We start from the raw sequence: 24,649 nt of genomic DNA on the forward strand, positions 1-24,649 counted from the left end.
GTCTAAAACATCAGGCAGTAGCTCCCCCATTTCTTAGTACTCATCTTTTATGTTTAAAGACATGCTTTTTTTTGTCTTTGCCACTAATGTTGTGAAGCACCCATTAAAGCAAAACATACAATTCAAGCTTATTGATAAACTTATATTAAAATAATGGGATACTGGCACTGCAAGCAAGGAAAGCTCAAGTGTTTTTCTTTCATTTTGTACTATCAAGTTGTTAAAAAAAAAATAAATAAATAATACAAAATAAAGATGAGCTAGTCAAGTTACGCCAAGAATGTATCATCCCAGCAGGCGGTTTCTGTATACAATTTGAAGATTGATACATAGAAATCTGTCTTCCAAATGGATTTTAATTCCTTCTTCATTGTCTAGCAGTAAATACAACCTCTCTGATGTCTACTGCCATTTTTTTGATATAAGGGATCAGCTTGATGTGTTCTCCCAGGTTTCTTCCCTTCTCTTTTTTTTCTGGTGTTCCCTGGACATCCCTAGAGATGGGTCATATTTGGTACAGCGGAGGCACAAAAGATTAAACCAGAAGTATTTCAGAAAACTGAACTGTGCAAAATACTATCCCAATATTCTGTTCTAGATGCACCTTGTGAGAGGAATATAAATATGCAAAGATTTTTTTTTAACTCTTAAAACAAAATACCTGGTGATACTAAATGCACTCTGCTACCCAATTCTTTATTATACGTTTTTGAACTCTTCAGGTAAGTATTTTTGCTGGTGTTTTGTTTGTTTGTTTTGAATTATGTATGTTTTTCTTTTATTCTTCCATAGTTCTTTCATTTAAGCATTGTGGGTCTTTGACATGGCCAAGACCTTACTGGATTTTTTCCTTCAAGAAAAGACAGGACATAAACCTTCTTTCTAAGAAATAAAATAAACCACTAAAACCTCTGTATGCACAGTATTGGCTGAACCTTTATGATGGAGGATTGTTGCAGCTTGCACAATCACTCTGGAACAGCAGTTGTCATTGTATGCACATAGGTCAACATGGATTGGAAGCAGTATTTCTTGCTAGCTCTGCTGAAACAAAGATTTAAGCTGTGTTCAATTTTTTGCTATATTTATAGGAAGTGATAAGATCTATTTGACGGAGAAATTCCTGTTGGTAACACTGATGGAATCGTGCTCCTGTTTCTTACGTCTGGAAACACCGGCAGATACACAGCGATACTGCTGGTAATTCAAAATCTGATGTTGTAATTTCATTTGGCTGTCTTGGCAGATTAATTTGAAGTTGAGCTTTGTTCTGATACCTTGACAGAATGACAGCAATCAAGATGTCTAGAGAGACGGTAGGGTTAGGATCTCTCAGCTGTCTGTGTACAGTTAAAACTGTAGGATTTTTTGGCAGTGTGTGAGAACACTATAGAAGCTCACGAGGAAGGCAAACTCATGACTGTGCTAGCAAGTTAGCAGATGTAGGTGGAGAAGTCCTTGGGAGGGAGAAGAGATCGACAGCAGAGCTCCCGTGGTTCTGCCAGGTTGCTAGTGCTTGGCTCCAACCACTGGAGTTTGAATTAGAGCATTGCAGTGTTCTTCCACTTCCCATTTACATAGGAAAACAATTGTGTATGTCCATGTGGTACTAAAATTGCTATGCCTAGATCGACAGTTTTCAGGCTATTTTTTTCGATCCATTACTCACTGACATTTATATAAAGAGGCAAAGCCTGGTTACACCAATCCTCGTCAGCGCTGGCAGGACTGACGTGGCTGTAGATGACAGACTTTTAAAGGCTTCCAGGATTTCCAAGGGGGCTGGAGACTAAACCAGGTCAGGACCTTCTCTGTGTTTTTTTCCTAACTCCACAAGCAAGAGGAAAGAAGATGCAAGACACGGGGAGTGAGTCAGTGGTCTGATGGGTGGTGTGACACGTTGCGTGCAGTGTTGGGCCGTCTCCTGGCATGGGAGAGGACTTGCAGCAGAGACAGTTTCTTGGTGGCAAGGGAAAAGCAGCCTTCTGGATTTCTTGGACTTACACATCCTCTGAAGGGATTTAACTTGCAGCTGAAAGGAAAGTGATCGAGGGAGTAATAGCAGTGCAGATATTTGGGCCTGAAATGCGTGAATTAGGTGCTGTGTGATGAGCAGATTTAGGGAATACATAAAGAACAAAAACTGTTAACTCTGTATACTCTGTGAGAAGGCTTGATAATAACTAGAAAAAAAGTGGAAATTATCTTTATCATGAAAGTATTTGAAAGAACTGTTGTTTACTGGCATGTAGTTGAAGGGTTCACATGACCAAAATGCTGTAGTGACTGGGTAACATGCCAAAGAAGAAAATTACATTTGTTTTTTAGGCAAAGAGAGATGGGTTTACAGTTCTTACAACCTGATATTTTAGCCAAAAAGGAATAAGCAGATACAGAGGGTGTCTGGTATAGACCACCAAATAAAAATAGAAAGCATTTTTGCATTGCATATAAACAACTTGTGCTGCTTTAGAGGATTCCATCCTAGGGGATGCACTTCACTGATTTTATTGTAGCAAAACATTCTGGGGATGTCTAGGGGAAAAAAATAGATAGCTGGGCAGGAGGATGTGTCTGACATAATTTTTAAAAATAGGTATGGTGCAATTCTCCTTTAGGCCTTTTAGTTAAAATGAGGTACTACCTGCTTGTCTGTTATGTATAAGCACAGGATAGTATGAAAGGACAAAATTCTGAGTGCTGATAGCAGGAAAGAAGAGGATTTACTAAAAGATAATTCTATATATCTAGCATATTTAAACTTATATGTGTATTATATGAAAAATGTTGATGGGATTGCAAATGCAGTCTCTGAAAGTGTCAAAAATGAAGTTCTTTGTTAAGCTAAACATAGCTTCAGTGCATCTACATTACAGTATTGTCTGTAATTACATGATCATAAACTATTTCTTGCATTGTTTCCTTTAAAAAAAAAAAAATACAAAAAATGTCTTTTCAATTCCTCGCTGAGTATACAGGCAGGATTTGAAGAGGCTTATTTTGCTTAATCCTCATTGTTCAATGTATGACTTTATTTACTTCCCTATATTAAGTCCCCTGCCTGAAAAATAAAGGTTATTTTCTCAGCTTTTTCAACATGAAACTTGAATGTTGCAGTGTCTTAGTGCTTCCTAAACATTTATTACTCTATCTTCACACCATGAAGTACGAGCTTCCCTGTTTTACTGTCAGAGAAGACAACAACAAACACATCAATGTCAGAAGTACCACCTTATTTGATGCTCTAACTTGATGCTTCTCTTTGGTTGATATAAATGACACCCAGCAATACCCAGACTTCTGCAGTTCAGGTGCAGGAGCTGGGACTCGTTTGACTGAAGGTGGTGGTGTACAAAACAGAAATGTGCATGCAGGTGAAGGTCACCCCAGGGTGGGGTAGGATCTCCTGACGAGTATCCAGAAAAGGGGAAGGCATCATCAGAGAGTGCCCCCAAAAGGGCTGCCTTGAGTTTCCCAGCAAACAAGGGTAAATTTTGGCTTCCTAGGCCTGCTTTTGGAGCTGGTTTTGTGCTCCACGGTAAGCAATAACTCACTGCATGGCAGCACTTCCCAGGTGTGTTTCTTTGACCTGCATCCGCAGCATCTGGCTTCCCTGTGGCCGCATGGGCACCACCAGTGGCTGGGCTCAGGCTTCCATGCTCTGCGCTGTTTGTGGCCTGTGGCTGGAGAGAAGCTAGGAGATGCATCCGATTCCCAAAATAACAAAGGGTTGCTGCTGTATCAATAACCAAGACAGACGTCGAGCAGCTGCTGCTAATATCCGAGGTATTAATTCTGTCGCACCATATAGCTTGGACTCGAGCTTTCTTACAAAAAGGCTGAGTTCCCTATAACTAGGAGATTGATTTTGAAATAAAACTCAGAAAGCTGATAGCGTTCCAGAGACAGTGCGAGCGCGCGTGTTAACAGAGTGCCAATATTGCAGAATGATAACCAAAGTGATCCAAGTAGCTGTAGCCCTTGTGGCCAAGAACTGGAGAAAATCACAGAATGATGTGGGATACAAGCAGTGAGGAATGGTTTTACGTGAAATGGGTTTTGATGAACAAACTCGGGACCTACAGTGGATACGGCTGAGAATGGCAAAATGTTGTTTAGCATATGAAATTCTGATTAAAAATAAAATTATGCAAAATCAATATGGCCTCTGCTCCTGTTGGGATCCTAGGAAGAGCTGTTGGTGTTGTGATAACCAGTTTTCTGGAAGGAGGCAGCTTACTGTAAGTTTGCAGGTGACAAATTGGGGGCAGGCCACATGCACAAATAACGAGTGCACATTTGGCTTTATCGCAAGGCCGGGTCAGCCACAGGGGAGCAAAAGAGTAGCTCATGCTTTTTGGCAGAAGTGATTCAAAACTGGGCTGTGGATTTCTCCACAGGGAGGCAGCCCCTGCGGACAGCTTGGCTCTCCTGCCTCTGGGGGCTGCTTCCCACAGGACTGAGGCTGCTACGGGTGGCCCAGGGCAGGCAGCTGTTCCTACATGGAGCAGAAAAGGCAGAGGTGCCTTGGAAATGCCTCCAAGGGCAATTCCTGAGGTGAAATTCAGTACAAAAGTGAGGTGCAGTTATTAAGCTTAGGTTATGGGTGTGAGGGACGATCAGTGATGCTATGTCTGCTTAATTTGATACAGGCACGACGAGAGCAGGTGCTTGGAACCTGGAATAAGGTTATTAACCAATCTGATGTGCGTGTTAATGACTGAAATAATGTATCAGGAGAGGTGGCAGACCTTTTAGTGCCGATGTCCTCTAGTCACTGTCATTGGGCAGCATCCTGAGGGAAAGGCCGCAAGGCTGGGCGTGTTATGGGGTTACAAGCACAGGCTTTAGGCCCACAGTCTTCTCAGCAGGCTGCAAACCAGAGCAGGGCCGGTGAGGGCTCTGGCAGGACACAGGCAGGGGTGGGCAGCGTGGGGGTGCCCCGCAGGCCTTGGTGACTTCATGGAGGGGCTCGTTGGGTGCAGGGGGCTCCTGACCCCCAGGCAGGGATGTGGCAGCCCTGTGTCCCCTCAGGAACCTCCTGTTTCTTCTGTGCATTGCTGGCAGCCGCAAGCTGCAGGTGCAGGAAAAACAGACACGGACAGAGCCAGGCTCTGGGAAACGGTGAATTCTGCGGGGAGAAGAAAAACAGTAATATAAAAATATAACAATAATAAAAAAAAATAAAAATCCGGGATTTTTTTTTTTTTTCAAAACGCCCAACTCCCCAGCGTGCTGCAGAGTTGCCATGGCCCAGGCTCTGTGTGTGTGTGTGTGTGTGTGCCAGCGGAGGTGCCAAGCCGGAGTGGGAGCGCGTTTGCGTGCCGGGGGGGCTGCGGCGGGGGGGAAACCGGGGCGGCCCCGGGGTCTGCGCCTTCACCCCGCACCCCCACGGGTGGGCAGCGGCCGCCGAGCCCCCTCCCCGCTCCCACTCGCGACCGAGGCCAGGTCCCCCCCCCGGGGCCGCTGTGCTCTGCCCCCGCACCCCGTTTTTCCCGGGTTTGGGGCGGGGGGGTCCGGCCCCGCATCCCGTCCCTCTGCCCCCCGGGAATGCGGCACTAAACCCCCCCCCCCGCCCCGGCTCGGCACCGCTCCCCTCCCTCCTCCTCCTCTGGCGTTTTGGAGGGGGGGGGCTTTTTCCCCTTCGGTGTTTTCTGCCGGAGCATCCTCATCCTATTTTTTTTTTTCTCCTTGGGGAGGAGGGAGGTGTGCAGTGAGGGCCCCCCTCCCCTGCGCCTGAGAGGTGCCGTTCCTCCTCCCGGAGCGGAGAAGAAGGCTTTTTTTTTGGAGGGGGGGGGGAGGATGAGGAAGAGCAGCCGGGAGGCAGAGGCAGGTCCCGCTCCCCTGCTGCTGCCGCCGGGGAGAGGAGGAAGAGGGCGGTGGGGAGTGCGTGTGTGCGTGTGTTTGGGGGGGTTATTTATTTATTTCTCGCTCCTGGTGGTTGCAGCTGGCAGACCTGGGAAGGAGTAGGCGCCATTGCCAGAAGGATTATTGCCAGGGGAGGGGGGGGGGGGTGGGGGGGTGAAGAGAGGAGACCCCGAGGCTCCCGGGGAAGCAGAGAGGCGTTTCTTTTCCTCCCGCCTCGGCTCCTGCCGCCGGGGGATGCGCCCGGGCTGAGAGGGGCTCGGCTCCCTCCCGACGCTCAGCCCTCCTCCTCATCCTCCTCCTCCTCCTTCTCCTCCTCCTCCTCCTCCCCCCCATCCAGCAGCATGCATCCCTCTCCGCGGAGACCGGCCGCTGCCACCTCCAACCCTGCCATGCTCCTGCTGCTCCTGTGCCTGGGCTGGGCTCCGCCGGGCTGGGGCTGGCCGCGGGGCAGCTCCCGGGGGGCTGCCGGGCTGCCCCCCAACGCCACCACGCCGATCTCCATCATGGGCTTGATGCCCCTCAGCCAGTCCGAGGAGGACCAGAAGAGCAAGATCGGCCGGGGGGTGCTGCCCGCCGTGCAGCTGGCCATGGATCAGATCCGCAACGAGTCCCTGCTCAACCCCTATTTCTTGGACCTGCGCCTCTACGACACGGAGGTAGGGACCGACGCCCAGGGCCGGGGCGCTGCGGGCGCAAGGGCAGCGCGGACACGGGGGGGCCGGGGCTGGGGGGAGAGGGATGCCCGGCCGGCCGGCGGGCCCTATCCTGAGAGGCTCCCCTGACACCCCCCCGAGGTGCCCGGACACCCGCCTGCCAGCCCCCCAGCAACAGATGCACGCCGGCCGCTTCCCTTGCCGGGTTTATTTTTTTAGGGGGGAAAACCGGGATGGAGTCGTTCCTGCAGCCCGGGCTGGAGGCAGGGCTCCTAAGGTGGGGGGGGATCCCCAATGCTCCGGGAGCCCCCCGGGGCCGGGTGGAGGAGCTCGGAGGAAAGAGTTAAATCTGCGGTGCCTCTGCCCGGCCCCGGAGCGCTGCCCCCGGCCCGGCCCGGCCCGGCTGGGCTAAACCCCGAGCTTTCTCTCCCCCCTTTCCCCGAGGATGCTCGGCGAAGTTGGGTCCCGGAGGCAGCCCCCCCCCAGGAGCCAGCCGCGATGGGTTCGGGTCACAACTTCGGGAGCCGTGCGCTGGCTGAGAGAGGCTCGGGCCCCTCCTGAAGATGGCACTCGCCTCGCGTGGATCGCCGCAGCTCCCTTTCCAGCACAACCCCCGGCAGAGCGAGGGGATGCTGAAAAAAAAAAAGAAAGAAAAAAACCCTAAACCCTCCCGGGTGACATTTAAGGCAGCCCCCGTCTCTTCTCCTCTCCGGCTCTGGGAAGCCGAGGGGAGCGCGGCTCTGTCGGGATGCGCTGCGCCGTGGCAGGGTCCCCGTCCCCCAAAACCTCAGGCAAATCGCTCGTTTTGGGGTGGCAGCGCTTGGTTTGTCGGGGTACAGCTTCAGGTACCTTGGGGCAGAGAGAGGCGCGGAGGGCAGCATCGCTGGAGATGTCGTTCAGGAGGAAGCGTGGTGCCACCGTGTTTCGTTGTGCCCAACGGGAATACAGGCAGGATCAGCCCCGAGGAGTCGTTTGTGTCCTTAAAAAATGAATCCCGGGGAACTCTGCAATCATAATGAAAAGAATTATGGGGGATTTTCTGAATGACATTACCTGTTTCATAAAGTGAGGCACTGGCTGGGGAAAAAAAAAAATCACAGTTCTCCTAATCCTGTTTTCATTACATTATTCTATTTAGCTCCATCCCTTGGATGGAATTGTTACAGAAATAACACATGCAGGGGAAGCAGATTCTTCCTCGGCAACATCTTCCCTCTTCATCCAGAAACGCTGTAATCAATAAGGTGCCGCGCTTTATTGCAGTCCAAACATTTTGAAGTTGTTAATACAGATTTGGGGTTCTGAAGAAGGTACTTGACACTAAAATATTCAGAAAAAGAAAGCATGCCCTATTTGTTCTGGAATGAGTATCAGTTTCTTAAAAAACTGCATTTTTTTTACTGTTTTGTACTCTAGGGACATAAAGAATCAGGATCATGTTGCCAGCTCGCTGGGTAGCCTTGAATGCTTTTAAAGCAATTAATAAATGGATGGTTATGGAATGCTAAGTCGGGTGAACATATATATTTGGAGAGCAGTTGGATCATTATTGCATGCTTAACAGTGACAAGTAAATAACTTAGCGTTCCTAAGGAGCGCTAGATTGACTGCACCAAAACGGAGCAGGCTAATGGCTGGAATAGCCATTAAATATGTAGTGGCAGTGCAAACTTTTTCACTCCGTTCAGACATTATCTTATTTCTTCTGGGCACTTACGGGAAGCAGAAGGGTAGAGCGCTCCTTGCACCCACTTGGTGCTCAGCCTCTTTCCTGAGGTTGCCAATAAATAGATCCGCCTGACGGGCCTGGATCCTTGTCCTTACATAATCACAGACCGGGGAGACGTTCTCCCTTTCAGGACTTTGCAGATGCTCGTGACATTGTCAGCTCTTGAAAAGAGAGTGTGATACCTTGAGCACCCGGGGTTTTTGAACGGCTGGAGAAAATAATTGTAATATGTCTGTAGTGCTTCGGAAATGTATGGCAGTGATTCAGAAACTCCCTCACAGAGTTCCAAAATCACCCACTGCTACGAACTGATGTTTGTGTGGCAGATTTGCATAATACTTTAATAAAAAGGGCATGAAAAATAATTGTAGAAATACTACGGAAATGAATGAATTGGATACTTTTTATTATCATTTATGTAGTTTTCTGGCAAAGTTGAAGTGAACGTTGTTTGCTTGATATCTCTGACTTGTGCAATGGAGCATAAGAATGCCCTTGCTTTCTGACCAACCATCTGAAGAATTGCAGTGGGCTTTCTAAGTTGGGCTGTTGTTTTCTCAGTACATGAACTCTCTGCCCTTTGAGCACACAAGCAGCAGCCTTGGTGTTTATCAACACGTTTAAGCTGAATTAAGCATATAGTTCCTTACAGTCCTTTATCTACCTCTCAACCAGTTGTGATTCTATGAATTGTACCTTTGACACAAAATCTAACCACGGGTCACAGAAAGTACATGCAAATGCAGAGGCTGCTGGCTTGAGTGCTGTTGTTGATCGTTAAATGTGTTTGGTGTGTGACCCTGATCCAGGTCAGTGAACCCCCTTTCGCTAGCCCATGGGCACATCTTTATTTGTTTGGACCTTCCTGCCTAGGTTCGGTGAATAAAATACAGCTCGGGTATAGGTGTTTGCAAAGGCCAGTCTATGTTAGTGACTTAAGGTAGTCCCGGAGTTCATTTCAATGAGATCAGGAGCAAACTCGAGATGAGACTCTTGGACATAGTGCCATAATTAGGTTATTTTAGAAACAAGAGTGATCATCTGTAAGGAGTCTTATCCAAAGCCCATTGAAAGTAAAGGCAATAATTCACTGATCCCAATGGCCTTTGGACCAGGTCCTAGAAATAAAGGGCACTTGGTAGTTTATGATGTTGGATCAATAACTGTGATATTTCTTCTTTTTTCCTGTCCCTGTGATTGTAACATCAGTTTGCTGAAAATGCAAATAAATCCATTGTAGAGCAGTGAAATAAGCTCTATACATGCTTGATGCAGTTCTCAACTTCATGTAAATCAGGAAAGATGATAATTACTTAAGCATCCTGGCACACATCTGTTGGAGGAAAAAAAGCACAATAACCCTAAAATAAGGAGCTAAGCAGTCTAATAGAGAACGTTATGAATTTCAACAGTATTTAATTTGCATCAGGCAAAAACTGACCATGCAGAAAGTAGAGGAAGAGGCATAGTGGAAGAAGACAAGGGCTTTAATGGAAGTTGGATATCTGCCCTTCCGCATCTGGACATCTTCCCTTGAATATGGAATATATTTCCTGACTTCTTTTAGGATTGATGCTGCAAATGTGTCACAGAGAGGCTGAATTTGTTTTGAATCTAAAGCTGTGAATGCAGGTTAGGAGTCTGTCATTTGTTTGGGAAGATCAAAGGGAGTCTTGACTAGCTGAAAAAAAAAATCTTCCAGAACTAAGTGGGGTATATTATCACAAAGAGAGAAGAAAACTCATGTTATGGTGGTGAGATTATTTCATTTTCTCTAATAACTGCAAATAACTTGTAGTAATCCTGATGTAATCTCATCTTTATATAATAATAACATACTCTAATACCTTTAAAGAGCAAGCTGGCATAGAAGGGTGGGCTCGGAAACATACACAGGACTCCACAAAATCTTATAAGGGAAATGTGTACTTCTTGACATTTAATACATATTTGCCTTCTTCTATTCTGTAATTAAATAGAAAGTGCCCTGCCTAATTTACCTGACAAGAAGTTACAATCTAGGTATGCTATAAATATGCTCTTTATTTTCCTCAATTTACTTAGAAAATCTCAGTGTTCTTCAGCAACCCCCCCCTTTAGGTTTAAGAAAGTTGTATGTCTATACACCGGTCTGGGTTACTCCTACCAGCTAATCTACATTAAAAAAGGCCTTTGGCATTCAAATAAAGGCATTTTTTTGCAGAAAGTCCAGTCATGACTGGTGATGGCAAGGTCTACTCATGTCTTGTTTCTGCAAACTAGAATCAGTAACATATGAAGGACAGTGAACATATTCTAGAAACAGCAGAGATGGTTTGTGTCAGTGGTGCAAAATAAGGGATCCTCCCAGGAGCATGGAAGAGAGGGAGCTGGTTCAGGGGTTGGTCCTCAGAGGCTGGTCAGGGGTTGTCCTCAGAGCAGGACAAGCATCTCCTGGCTGCCATCTGGCCAGCTCTGCCCCAAGAGAATGGAGCACGAACAGGTCCCCTGAGAGAAATGGGCATGGTGTGCTGGCTAGGCTCTCCGTCTCAGGGGGCACAGGTTGGAGACAGCCGCTGGATTTGTGCAGGGAAGCATGGTACATCAGAGCCAAGCCAGGATACTTGTTCCTGGATCATCAGATGAGCTTCTGCCTGGTTGAAGTAGAGGGGTAATTTCTTACCTTTAAATATCACCAAGTACTTAATGCTTTCTGATATATGCAAAGAGTTTAGACATTAAGCTGACGACACACTTGTGTTGTCAAAGGCATTTGTATATTATAAAATGAATGTATATTATAAAACAGACAGCACCCCCTCTGACTTCCATGCAATATGGCTCCACTTGAGGCATATAACCTCTTTTTGCCTTTGAGTTTTATAAACTTGGAGGGAATCATCTAAAAGTTAAGCGTTTATGTTAATTCTATGCTGGCTTTTCCACTGATGCTAAGATGTGGGTGGGGAGAGGAGAGAAATCATGTATTCACGGCACCCACTCCTCTGGGTGTGGATCTCAGACCTGCAGAATGTATATCCTCTAAATATCTCTGCAAAGAGATTAAAGCCAATGTATCATTTTTTCTGGCATATGTCTTGCAATTTCATCTATAACTTATCCTATGCACACTGCAAAACACACTGTTATGGGATCTTTTGCTTCAAATGCCAAACACACTCTGTCAGCATGGAAAAGTTATTTTTTAGTAAATCCAGGAAGGAGTTTCCTTTTACATTTGCAGAAAGAGGGGGAAGACCCTATCCTCTGAAATGGTTACCAGCTGAAGCAAATTACTCAGGTTTGTGGAAAAGATGGGGTGTAACATCTTGGCGATAACTGTGAAGAAAATATTTGTGGTAGGAAAAGGGAGAGGAAGGAGCTAGAAGACAGACATTTAATGGCATTCACATCAAAAGTTGTAGTGTAATATGTTTTAATTGAACACATGCAACTATTTGAGAAGACAACAAATAGCATCACATGTCAAGGCATCTCCAATCAGGCATCAGATCAGCAGCTCACATTATTGATGTAAGCACAGCGATGTATGCTTTTGTGTCCTGAGCCTTGTTCTTTGCTTTGAATTTAATTGCTTTATGGAAATTTTCATGGCATATAGCAGAACAGCAATACATTTGAGGAAACTGCAGAAGCTGGGAACCAAACAATTCTTTCATGACACTCAAGCGGAGGCCATTGCCACCACAGAGAGGAAGATTTTTTCTTAGGAAGGTTTGAGCCATTACATACAGAATTCTGGCTCAGGTGACAAATGGTGGAAGAGAGGAAAACAACTGTGATCCAGTGTGGCTCAGCTAACTTTTGGGAGCAGCTGGGGCAAGCGGAGAAGTACACTGAGGTCGGTCAGCACTGATGTGACTAAGTCCTGCGGAGATGTGTGTTGGTATCTGGCAGCCCCATACATTACCAGAGCTCCATTTCAAGCAGAGAAAGGTGCAGTACAGATACATCACTTTTTTTTTTTTTTTTTTTTTTAATTTGTTTTTGTGCTAGAGATCATGGAACTAAGCCTGAAGCCTTTGAGGAGCCAGTCACATTGTTGTCTGATTTGTGGGTCTACCCGAGCTAGAAATGATATTTTTAGTTCTTTCCTTGTCCCCCGGTTCTGGCATTTATATACCGGTAGCCTGACTCCTGAAGCAAGCTGGTTCAGCCACAATATCACTCTGACTTAAACAAAGTGCCCCTAAGAATAGCTGAAATATATCTCCAGTCACACGGTGTTTCCCCTTGCCATGCTGCTTATGCTTGAGGGATGACAGAGCCTTTTCTGCTAGCCAGGGGTGCCTCTTTTTGTGGAGGATTTTGCTATGGGTAACATCTGCTGGATTTGGGGGCTGTTTTATCCTGCCTGCTGCATGGAAACGGCAAACACCAAATTCTGTTCTTTCAGATTTATTTTTTTTTCTCCTGTTGGAATAACCGTGTAATCTCATCGCCAAGTCAGTGATTGATGTCCAATTTCCATGTCGTTAGCTTTTCATTATCATAAGACTTCAGCTCTGACAATTTTATCCATAGCATTTTCCAAATAAGTATTCCCGAGTGTGAAAATGAAAGCTAACAGATTAAAGGTAAATATCCATCTGAAAATAAGTCACAAAGATCTTAGAATATAAGGGCTAATTTAGCAGGGCTGTCCAAATTGTTTTACTGAGACTCCTGAGACATGAAGGCCCAGATAATGGACTAATTGCTTGAAAGTGAGCAAAGTGAGGGATAGGATTAGAAAACTTAGGTTTCCTGCTATGGCCATGGTACTTCTCTTAAATAATTAACGTGTTCTAAGATCAGAGGACCATTAGGATTAGCCAGCAATTACGATATAGGCCATATATTTCACCTGGGGATCTCTGCCTGTTCCACTATAAGCTAGCATGAGCAAGCCCTCCCATCATGTCTTCAGGTTTCCCCAAATCCTCCCCACAAAACTCTTCTCTGTGATTTGCATGAAATCCCCTTAAAGGTGTGTTGCTATTTCCAGCTTACACTCTGCTGATCATCTGCCTTTCTGCGGATGTAAAGGCCATTTTGCCACTATTGCCACTGGAGGAGCTGATGATGTTATCTAGGTTATTTTCAGAAACTTTTTTTTTCCTTTCTTTTGATTAAAGAATCACTAGCACATGTCTTTAAAAGAAGATATTTGTTCGATCTGTTTCCTTCAAGCAGCTATGCATTTTGATTTTGATACCCCTTATCTAAGACTGGCCTCAATCTCTGCTGCAGCTTCAATGACCTCCAGAATTACACAAAGATACAGACACACAATAGGTGTCCAAGTAACCATTTTACATCCAAAACCTCCAGGGAAAAGTAGTAAGAGGCCCCTTTTGGGTTGTTAATTAACTTCCTTTCCACTGTTTACTGCTCCTGCTTTCCCGGGTAATTTAATGTTTTTCTAGCAAAGAACACATATCTTTCTTTACAATTGTTATTCAATATAAAGTGACAGCTTTTGAGAGATTAACACTTAGTATGGTAAATAATATAGCCCGTAATGTTTTTCAAGCATTGTGATTTTCAGACATTCATTCCTGTGTATCTTAACAGCATCATATAGAAATACTTCAATATACATGTATAGTATAAAAACATTAAGCTCTGGGCTCTTTCATATCTCTTGTAAGTTCTATAAAAGCACCTTGAATTTTGCTTTCCCCTCACCTCTGTGAATTTGGAGAGCTCAGAGTATCAATAATTTACTGGAGGTTGACTGAGGGAGAGCCCGCTTCTTCTTTTTTTCTCTTCCACTTTCTCCCTTTCTAAAAATTGTAGGCAGGACTGAATTCCATGATGTTGGTGACAATCTAGTCTGGAGGGATGTACTGGTGGCAGGAAGACTTTATGTGATATAGTAAAATAAATTAAATAGTAATAGCTACCGCTACATAAAGAAAGCAATATAAAGACATTTTACATTCCAGATCTTTAAACTTAGACAGGCTTCCCTCCTCTCATAATTTCTTCTTGTAGAGAATGCTGATGGTATCAGCTCCAGATCACTTTTTTTTTTTTCTTTTTTTTTTTCTTTTTAAGTTTCAAGTTAGGTCCCTGAACTGAACTGAAGATTTGCTTTCCAAAAGCACAGAGTGATTTTCAGTTCCTGTCAACATCAGTGGGATGCTCAGCACTTTAACACGCCAGCCCACCTATGAAAATGCAATGTGCTTCTATGAGAAAGAGAGCTAGAATTGCCACATTTAATTAAGAACAAAGGCATTCATAGTTCCTGGCTTTAAACTTTCAGATTGCCTGGTGAAATAAAATGCTAGTTTTGTTCAGCCTTTGGGATACAGCTCCTTTCAGGATTGATGTCAATATTATTGGAGTTAAATATCCTTCAGGATTAGATTATTTCATCTCAAAGATTGTAGAGAAAATGTACAATGCAAGGTACAGGTATTTTTAAAAATCAGACATTTTTTAAAAAACAGCCATTTTGGTAAGTAACACATACCCACCAGATTTTTGCTGCCTATGGAACTGGCTCACTTGACCTTGGCAAAGGTTATCTCATTTAAAGGGGACAGTTAACTGAAGGGTAGAGAAAAGGTTTTCCTTGACCAGTGAGTTCAAAACTTTGGTATTACTAGAAATCATTTTTCCATTCTATATTATTATACAGCAAGGTACAGATTAAGGCCCCCCTGAGCATTAAACTAGATAGACGGAGCTGCCTCGTTTTTTTTTTCAGCCTTTTGTGTACTCCTGTGGCTTTCTTCTGAAGCTTTTACAGTTTGTCATCTTCATTCTCAAAGTGCTACCACTAGAATTTGATGGATTACTTGAAGAATAATCTCACTGATGCGGTATATACTAGTAATATTATCTCTTTTCTTCAAGCCTGCTGTTGAGCACGAAGGAAATGAATCTGATCTGTGTGCCGCAATGCTGGGGAAGGGGAAAAGGAGCTGAGCTGAGATTTTCAGGCTACACGGGAGAAGCAAGACACTATGGTTTGCGGCACAAACAATTTTCATTTGCCTCCTTCAGAGGAAATCTGGCTAGCTACAAGCCAATTTGGTCAGTCCTGGTTGGGTAGCAGAAAGCAGATACCCTGATCATTCGAGTAACGCTGTGGGAGGTAAATAGCTCTAGCTAAACAGCCGGCTACTTGAAAAGCTGAGACACGCTAGAGCAGATAATGGTGCCTCGATATTGGAGCTGCTCTTGGCACAGGTGGAGGCTTGGTCTTGATGTGAGAACAGGAATTGCCATCCAAAATAAATCATAATGGATTCCAATGCATTACTGAGGTTTCTCGGGATATGTGAATGCTCCGTACTCTAATTACACTGAGCGATTAAGCAGCAAGATGGGAGACACAGGGGACAAGAGGGGTGAATGATAACCTACTTTGAAAAAACTAACATTTGAGACTGGGATTAGAATATCCTATAAATGTTAATGGGTGTTACTCAGGAGGGATGAAGTTTTGTGTGGGAGGAATGAGGTGACATATAGCTTGAATATATAGCCAGCTTTAAATGCAGTTAACGTAGTGTACAGTCAACCTTTTACAGGAACCAATAATTCTTACACTGATTTATGGTTCAGAAATACTGATCAGGAGATCGAGAACTCAGTTTAAAATGCTATAAAGACAGAGGATAATGTGGTAAAAAAGGCAACACATAAAAGATTTCCCCTTTTGCCTTTGAAATACATTGGCTATAGGCAAGGCATTTATGCTATTTTTTTTATTATTATTTTTTTAAGTTCTCAGGGACTGTGCTCCTACAAGGGGGCATGGTTTCCTCCTACAGTTTCCCTCTCTGAAAATTACTCAGCTTGTCTGTGCAGATGTCACAATGGAGATGCCAACAGTGAGTCATCTAGTCACCAGTTGTGTCCTAAGGCTTTAAGCTAGCTCTTGAAAAAAGTGGTCCTTACTGTGCTGAAGAACAAGTATCTACCTTTGGTAAAGTCCCCCAGAATAGCAGGGAAGGCAAGGTGTAAAATGAAATGGCCTTAATTTTCTGACACTGAAATCAAATTTTAAAATGATTAGCATTTCAAATAATTGTGAAAAATCAGCTTCAAATTTGAGAACTGCATGCAAGATGCATTTAATTGATTTAGCAGATCAGCATTTCACAATTGCTATGTTTCATAGCATATTCTGAGGGTGTTAAAGATAGTTTCTTAATTAAATTTTCTCAAAGGTATGACAAGGACATTAAAATGTGCTTTTATAGGTATTAAACCTTGGGAGATGTTATTCTGAGACTGAAAATGATATCTGTATGATCAATCATATATATGGCAAATATGGTTAGTTATTTCATCAAAATGAAAACATATGGACATGTTTCATCAAATATCATGGGATTAATTAGCAATAAGAATACTGTATAAGAAAACTGTATAAGAAATATTCATCTGGTTAGAGAGCTAAGTGCTTCTCTCAGGAAGCAAATTATAAGGAAGCAAGTAACATGAGGCTGCACTTGTCCATTATCTTGTTGGTTCCTTCGCCAGTTATGGGTTAAATGCAGCATTGCTAAGGAGGCCCAAATGTAGCACAAGGAGAAAAAAACAAAACAAAACAAAACAAAAAAACACTCATCTAGATTGAAGCCACTTACATACATATAAAGCGAGGTGATGCTCCCTAAAATGCATGCTCTTAAAATTTATGTCCATCCATATGTTGCTGAAAATGGCTTCATAGCCTCTGATACACCATTTCTCTCTCATGAATTTAAATCCATCAGCAGGGGCGACAGGGGTTGAACAAGGTGTGCCAGCAGATTCACATTTTGAACACAGAAGAGGATATTCAAACCACATTTTTTTGTTGCCTAAATATGAGCCAAAGCCGAGACCTCATGCAGCCCCATGTTCCCTGCTGAGTTGGTGAAAAGCTTTTAGGCATAGGAGGAGAGCAGTTCAGAGCACCTTAACTGTTGAGGTTTGGCAGCCTAAGTGTCCTGCTTTCCTCCCTTCCTCTCCCCTGGTGTAGTCAATATTGAAATAATGCTGGTAAGGGAGGCTGGTCCAAAGACTATTCACCAACAAAATCCTATTTAAGCCTCTAAGAAAGGTATTAAATGGGATTTAAGCAACATCTTGGCCTACATTGGCCCTCTGCTCAGGGAAGAATTTCATCCTGAGTTTAAAAAAATGCTTAAAAGATATATTTTCAATAATCATGTTATGGATTCATAAGAATAAGGAATAGAAAATACCAATCAAGCCATGGCATTAAATTATTGCTATGTAGGACTGCACTTCCAGAGTGTGCCTCCTACTTAGTCTTGTGCCCAGCTAATATGCTAAATTTCTGTCTAGGGGATTCCCCTAATGAATTCTGACCCTGCTGCATTTCATTTGGACATTGCCTTGCACAGGAAGAACAGCAGTATTTCCTTCCCCACACGAAGGGCTCAGTACAGCCTCGTGGCTATAGGCAGTGGTGATGAAGACGAGCGAGGGATGTACATCGGGTATTGCCATGTCACCTTGTGTTTGTGCCTGAGAATTCATGGAGAGCAATAATAATAATTGGCTGGGCTCCTTTCTTGCCCACCCAGTTGCACGAGTGAGCTGGCAGAAGAGACACTGCGGACAGTTAGCAATAAATTGAGCGTATCTCCTGCTTGGGGCTAGTCCCTGGGCCCAAGGCAGACATTTATTGCCTCTTTATTCAATATTATTTTGCTCTTTTTGCTTTTATTTATCTGTGTATTTCCCTGCCCTTATGTCAAACAGTTTATAGATTGTAATTATAAATTAGAATGCTTATAATTAGACTTCACTGGGAGTTTTTCTCTTGAAGCTTTTTGGTTGTATGTCAGTTTCAAAAGAATTTATTGACCTGAAAATGTTTTGAAACACTGTGTTTTGAAAATTTAAAATAAAAAAACCTTACTTTCTGCATCAAGCTAGTACTTTGTTTTGAAATGTCAACTATTCATGAAATAAATTGCCAGGCTCTGAACATATTATTTCAAATTTGATTTGTATCAAATCAAACTTCTGCCTATGAGCCCTTCCATTTGTTTTTCTTTCAGATTATTGAGTCATGAAAACCTTTGAGGTTTTGGGTTTCCATCCCAGCTTGGCACAGGGCATTTCTTTTGAAATCTTGCATTTCCACAAGATGGCAAAACAATTTGCTATTCAGCTGTGTGTATAATGAGACTGCCCAGAAAATCGGAGCTTTTTTCTCCTTGGATAAACAAGCATCTCTCAGGCCAGATGTTCCTCCCCTCCCCATCTGTGGGCTTGGTGCTTGCATTCCCCCCCTTGCCTGTGCCAGCATCCCAGTAAGTGTGGGGTCTTTCTGGGCATGGGTGGGATGGGGAGATGTGGCTGCTGTGTGCGACTGCTGGATCTCCCGTGTTGTGGTGGTCATGTATCTGTTCCCTTCTCTCCTGGTGAGTTTAGGTTATCCTGCAGCAAAGATTTTCTCTGGCAGCACTGCTCTCTTTTCATTCCTGCGTACACAGCACACGCTTCATTCCATGGCCTGCATTATTACCCGGAAAGCTGCAAATAGAGTGATGAAAGTACTTAGCCAGCTAAGACGGCATGTGAAATGCCTGTCCAAAGCTAGGTGAATGTGCATGGGAGAGACAGACCTGAATTCTGTGCACGCTCAAAACTTTCACTGATCTTAATGAAAAAAGGGTGTTTTTGAGAAAAGCAGAACCAGGCACGGGATATATCGCTTTGAGCTAACGCAGCTTTTGCACTTGGGGGTATATGAAGTATCATCAATACGCAGCACTCTGTATTCTCTCTTCGGTCTGTATGAAGCTGATTGAAAATTTGATATGTGCAAGATGAAACAAGCGGAAGCAATCTTCCTGCCCAGCTGTGTACAGAATGCTGAAAATAGGACTTCAGTGCACAACCATACTGATCAGTCCCTCGAATACCCATTTTCAAAGGAATCATACTAGTTTGTTTATTGATTTGTCACCTATGGATGAGTATTTCTGCTACAGAAATGTTTAAAATGACACGTGTTTAAAATTAGAGTTGGCAGAGCAATTTGCCTAGAGATTATTCTTGTGAAGTATTGATTCACAGCACTGCTGTGAGCAGGATTACTGTCCAAATTGGAAAAGCCAGCCGTAGAGAGGTCTTTATCCTTTAATAACAATTAGCTCCTTTCTTAGAGGGCCACAGCTGACTGAAGCACAGGAAAGCTGCAAAATGTCAGGCGACCAGAGAGTCTGAGGCCTGCCGGCTCCTCAGGGATGCGGACTGCAGGGGAAGGACGAAAAAAAAGAAGAAAACACCAAAAAAGATGGTTCTCTGGAACTGGAAATTAGACATTCTGGTGCTGTTGGTGTTACTGGTGGTCAGGCGCTCTGAAGGACTGAATCGCACTCGCCTCTCCCTTCTTGGGCTCTCACCCACCAGCTGCCTGATTGACCGCAGAAACCTGACGGCAGGCATCCTGCCCGCTGTCCGCCTGGCCCTGCAGCACTTACACAGGCATTCCTGGATGCTGAGGAACTACGAGCTCCAGGTTACCTTCCACGATACGCAGGTAAAAGGGTGCAGGTGTGTAGCTGGCTCCTATCCTGGTCAATCCTCCTCTGCTGAAACACAGTACGTGATGGCCTGGAAAAGTCTGGGCAGATAGATAGATGCCTGGCCATGATAGGGAGCTTGCAGTTCAGCCCTAGGAACTGCTAGGAGCAGGAGTGGAGAGTGTACAGATGGGGTGGGATGGAAAATATGTGGCTCTCCAGGGGTTAGAGGTAGCCAGGAAGTGTTCCCCAAACCCACGGCCTGCTGAGTTCTGCTCTTCTGCACTGCCTGCGGTGTCTTGTTCCTCCTGTCCTCCCTGATGATGGCTCTGTAGGCCACCTTCTTCTCTTCCCACTGCTGTGGTAGGAGGGGAGAGAGCTGCCCTGGTCACAGCCCTGCTTTCTGCTTTGGCAAAACGCTAAGGACGTGCAAGATATAGGGTTTCTGTGGAGGTAGGTATAAATGGTGCTGAGTTGATATCTGTTGAGATACTCTCACATCTGAGAAAAGCTGTCTTTTTTTTTTTTTTAACCTTTTCTTTAGTACCTTTTCTTCTATCTTCTGTACAGAAATTAAATATGGAAAATAAATTCGTAAGGTCTGCCTATTCAGCTGGCCAAAACACCTCTCACAAAACTAAGAGGAAGGACTCCCATAGCAGTGTGGTATGGGACTGCCAGCCTGATCCTGAGAGCACTGACCTGAGCTTCTGTCTCCACGTCCGAGGTGTGTTGTGGAACAGATGTCCTCAGATGCACACACATGCTTTATACATGTATATATGTGTATGTTCTCCATATACAGTAGCAAATTGCTTGATATTTTGAAGTTACAAAGCAGCGCATCAAAAATATTTGCTTATCTATAATCCTTTAAACATGAACTGCGCTGTTATGATTAAGTTATTAAAATTAGACGTTATTACACCAATAACAATTGCACCACGTTATATAATGGGAAGAAGGCACTATATGTCTTCTTGTGAGGCTCTAGAAAATTATCCAAGGGAGAAATTCTAATGTAATTTTAATTGTGCATTTCGTTCATAAGCACTTTGTGTAATTTTTGAAGTGCTTCAACATACAACAAACGTGATCCCATATGCTATAAAGTCACTTGAAGATAGCTTCCATGTTCAGTAATATAACACAAATGTATCAACTGTATATACTCATAATGATTTTTTTTTCTGTTTTGTAAATTATATTTAATACAACTCACTGTTTTATTTATCTGTTTATAAGACCTTATGGGAAATGTAATTATAGATATGCAGTCCTGAAAAATATGTACATCTTAGTTTTTCTCGTGTAAAACTACAAAGATGCACAGTAACAATTCAGCTTAAGTAACTGGAAAGTGTGGATATGAGTGTAGGTGGACAGCAATTAAAATCTACTGGTATTTACTTGTATACAGTACTTTTAATTCTGTTTCACTGGGACTGGGGAGATGTAGGGGGATGTTTGTTTGTTTATTGTATTTTCTTAGTTTCTAATTCTAGGAGTAACTCCAAAATATTTTTCACCACATAAGCCTTCAATAAATTTGCATTGCAAAGCTTCAGCTCTGTTGCACTAGCCTCTACAATTCAAACTGAAATATCCAAGGAACTTGTAATTATATTTTTGAATCAACCCCTGAAAAAAAAGAAAAAAAAGAAAAAAGAGAAAAAGGCATATCATGATGGCTTGTAAGAGTTTAACAAAAATTTGGGGCATGAAGATTTCTGATATTTCTTACTGGTTCTGAGAGTGTATAGTTTTAAGTACTGATTACAGACAAGCTGCAGAGGTCCTTGGATTTAATCATCTCTCAGGGGCAGTATGGCTGTGAGAGAGCTGATTCTGTTTATTAATGTTGTGAACCCAGATCTGCCATAAGTGACCTTATACAACCTTCCAATTAACTTTCTTTTAAGTAGAAAAAAGAGGTGTTTGTATCTTTGGATGTGGGATCCTTCAGGACTGTGACAGATAATTGACTTTTTGGCATAGTTAACTAGGGAGAGAGAAAAAAAAAAAGCATCTAGAAATATTTGTGTCAATTTTTTTGAAAAGTAAAAAAAAAATAAAGTCATCTAACACATAACGTTGCCTAGGGCTTGAAGAGCATTGTAGCTTCTTTCATGAGTACAGGGGAGTGGAGCTCCTCTCTGTCCTGTGGCTTTGAATCCACACTTTCTGCTTCCCACGAGAGAGCACTGCCCTACTGCACAGTAGGGTGTTTTGAGGAGAGTTCTCAGTCTTTTGTTTTGCTACTGTTTTATTTCAGCTAATTAGGCCTTCAGTCCGGCATGTGAATGGTAACTATGAGATGAAAGAAGGACTCTTGCAAGAACTATCTGAATTCTTTGTATCAAGTGAAGCTATTTTAACAGGGGTCTTTCAGAAAACTTTCTTCAGCAGAGCACTTATAGCTTGGTGGTTTAGGCACTAAGCTGAGAACTGAATGCTTTCTTTGACTGATTTCTTTTAGCTCCTATAATTTAACATGCACTTCCAATTACAGTATTGCCAGTTCCTTGGAAGTGGAAATGCCTTGGACACTCATGATGAAGCACTCCATGTGTAAAATAATAATAATCAAAAATGCTTAAGCACTCACTGGGATGTGTTTCCCACCTCTAACTGAAGCAAGGCTGAACTTGGGTTCTGCAGAGAGGCCAGATCCTCGTGCTGTTGGACAGGAGGTGTGGGAAGGCAGAAAAGCTGCATCTGCACATTTGTGAATCCAACCACGGAGCAGCTTTTTAGTGTTGTAAGGGAAACTGTTCCCTTGAGATTTTTAACTGTAGGGGTGGGCGGCCAGGTGTAATTGAGCTGTCTGTGTATCACTTTATTTCTGTCTTTCACTGTGTGACTGACAGCTGGAGGTTCTCCATCTTTATCTTCAGGGTGACCGGGTTGGCAAATTCTTACAGGCTTAGGCAAATCTAAAAATAGTTTTAATGGTGGAAAAAGAACAATGATTCAGTCCTTCAAAATTATTCTTCTGTTCTTACTCAGATTTCTGAGAGCTAGTAGCCAGTAGAAGAACTGTGATGTCAGTGCTTTGACCAGCACTAAAGTTGATGGGAAGCATTCACGTTCTGTGACAGGGACATGGCTTAAGCATATAACCAGACTTAACTCTACCACTGTTTTTTTTTTTTGTTTGTTTTTGTTTTTGTTAGTTAGTTAGTTTGTTTCTTTGCTTTTTGGCACTTGACTAAGTCTATCCAATACATATCTTCCCTGACAAAGTTGATACATGTTCTGGTCTGACTTAAAGGTTGGTTGTCTTTCCTATGGTAATAAACTGGTTCCTTTGTAATGGAATGACACAATAACATGATAGCTGTGTGTCAGCTTCTTTAAGGCATAGCATTTATGCTTATTAAAAAGAAAATAAAAAGATACAACAACAATAGAACAGTCACAGAAAGTGACATTGAAAAGCAAATTATTTCTACATTGAAAATAGCAATATGTGCTTGCTTTCTTATCCTACCTAAATAAGAAAACAACTTCTACTTCAGACTTAAGATGCAGCAAACAAAACCATGTCACTTAGCTTCTTGGATTGCAGGTAGGAATCCCGGAGGTATTAAAGAGAGGTGTGCATGTGGCACTTAGGGATATGGGTTAGTGACAGGACTCAGTAGGTCAGGTTGAAGGTAGGACCTGATGATGTTGAAGGTCTTTTCCAACCTAGACAATTCTATGATTGTACATGTACAGGCATTTCTGTTTGAAAACAACTAAAAATAGATATCTCACTATGGCTTTAACCTACAATTATCACACATTAGTTATTGTTTCATAAACAAGAAAAAATAGTTATTGTTTTTCATGTGTGCAGCTCATAGCATATGATCTGTAACTCCATCTTGTACACATGCATATCCTCTGTGATTCTCTATGAAACCATCTTCCAGGAGAAACATAGTGAAAAAAAAGTGTTTTACTATTCATAAAATCTGTGTTTGGTGATACATTCAGGTAGGTGGGTTGTTATTGCCTTGCTCTGTCACAAGATTTGAAAAGAAATTTTGAAAACTTTTGTAAATTGGTGTCCTGTGAAACTTACTAAAAGATGGCATGTTTGGTAAGTCAGTTCGTGATATTTAACATTCATACGAGAAAGGTATTGTGTTTTACGTCTTAGAGAATACAGTTTCTCAATACCTTATCACAGGCATGAAAAATATGAACCATAAAGTACTTGTCAAATGCTAATTTTAGCTTTCCTAAACTGTTGTATCACTATCTCTATTATTAAAATCATCTAAATGAAAACAAGAAGAAAGGGTGTTCTGTTACTTTTTTTTTTTTTTTTTTTTTTTTTTTTTTTTTTTTTTTTTTTTTTTCTCCCAAAAAAAGACTTAATTATGATTCTTGGCAGTAGCTCTTTGTTTTGTAAATCATATATTTAAGACAAAGTATAAGTATACAAGTCTGGCTAAATTCCTTGTAAGCTACTCTTGTGAACTACCATGGAAGGTATCCAGTTTCAGTTTCATTCTAATATTTTATTTTTCAATGCAGCCAAGGTTTAGAGATGTACAAAGGATACACAAAAGTTGCCTTACACTAGCCCTTTCTAAATGCTATTCTAACTAGTTCTCATACAAAAAAAGGAGACGGAGCTTTTGCTGTTTTTACCCTAAACTACTCAGTCTGTTACTCTCATCTCTGTGATTCCTTAGTGTCACCTTTCGTTTATTTCAGGCATTTGAAGTGGATCTTTATGATGCACCTGAATATATCAGTGGTGTATATGCAGGCATCTGGTGTGACAAAAATGATTTGGGCTTTGCATTTGTTGTATTCCCCTTCCTTTTTCCTAGCCATAAGGAATTTGAGTGGAGAAGCCAGTTAGCGGATTCAATGAGGGCTGACAGCCCTGAAGAGAGGTTTGG

General features: G+C 42.9%; 1 protein-coding gene across 1 annotated transcript in view; it reads left to right on the forward strand.

The window, feature by feature from the left end:
- The first annotated feature begins 5,782 nt into the window (after positions 1–5,782).
- Positions 5,783–24,649, forward strand: part of GABBR2 (gamma-aminobutyric acid type B receptor subunit 2) — a 492,905-nt gene continuing 474,038 nt past the window's right edge. The window contains exon 1 of the mRNA XM_068671237.1: positions 5,783–6,524. Coding sequence (XP_068527338.1) covers positions 6,210–6,524 — 315 coding nt within the window. The 5' untranslated portion in view covers positions 5,783–6,209. The remainder of the gene's footprint in view (positions 6,525–24,649) is intronic.

This window comes from Anas acuta, chromosome 2 (genome assembly GCF_963932015.1).
Source record: "Anas acuta chromosome 2, bAnaAcu1.1, whole genome shotgun sequence".
Taxonomy (NCBI): Eukaryota; Metazoa; Chordata; class Aves; order Anseriformes; family Anatidae; genus Anas; species Anas acuta.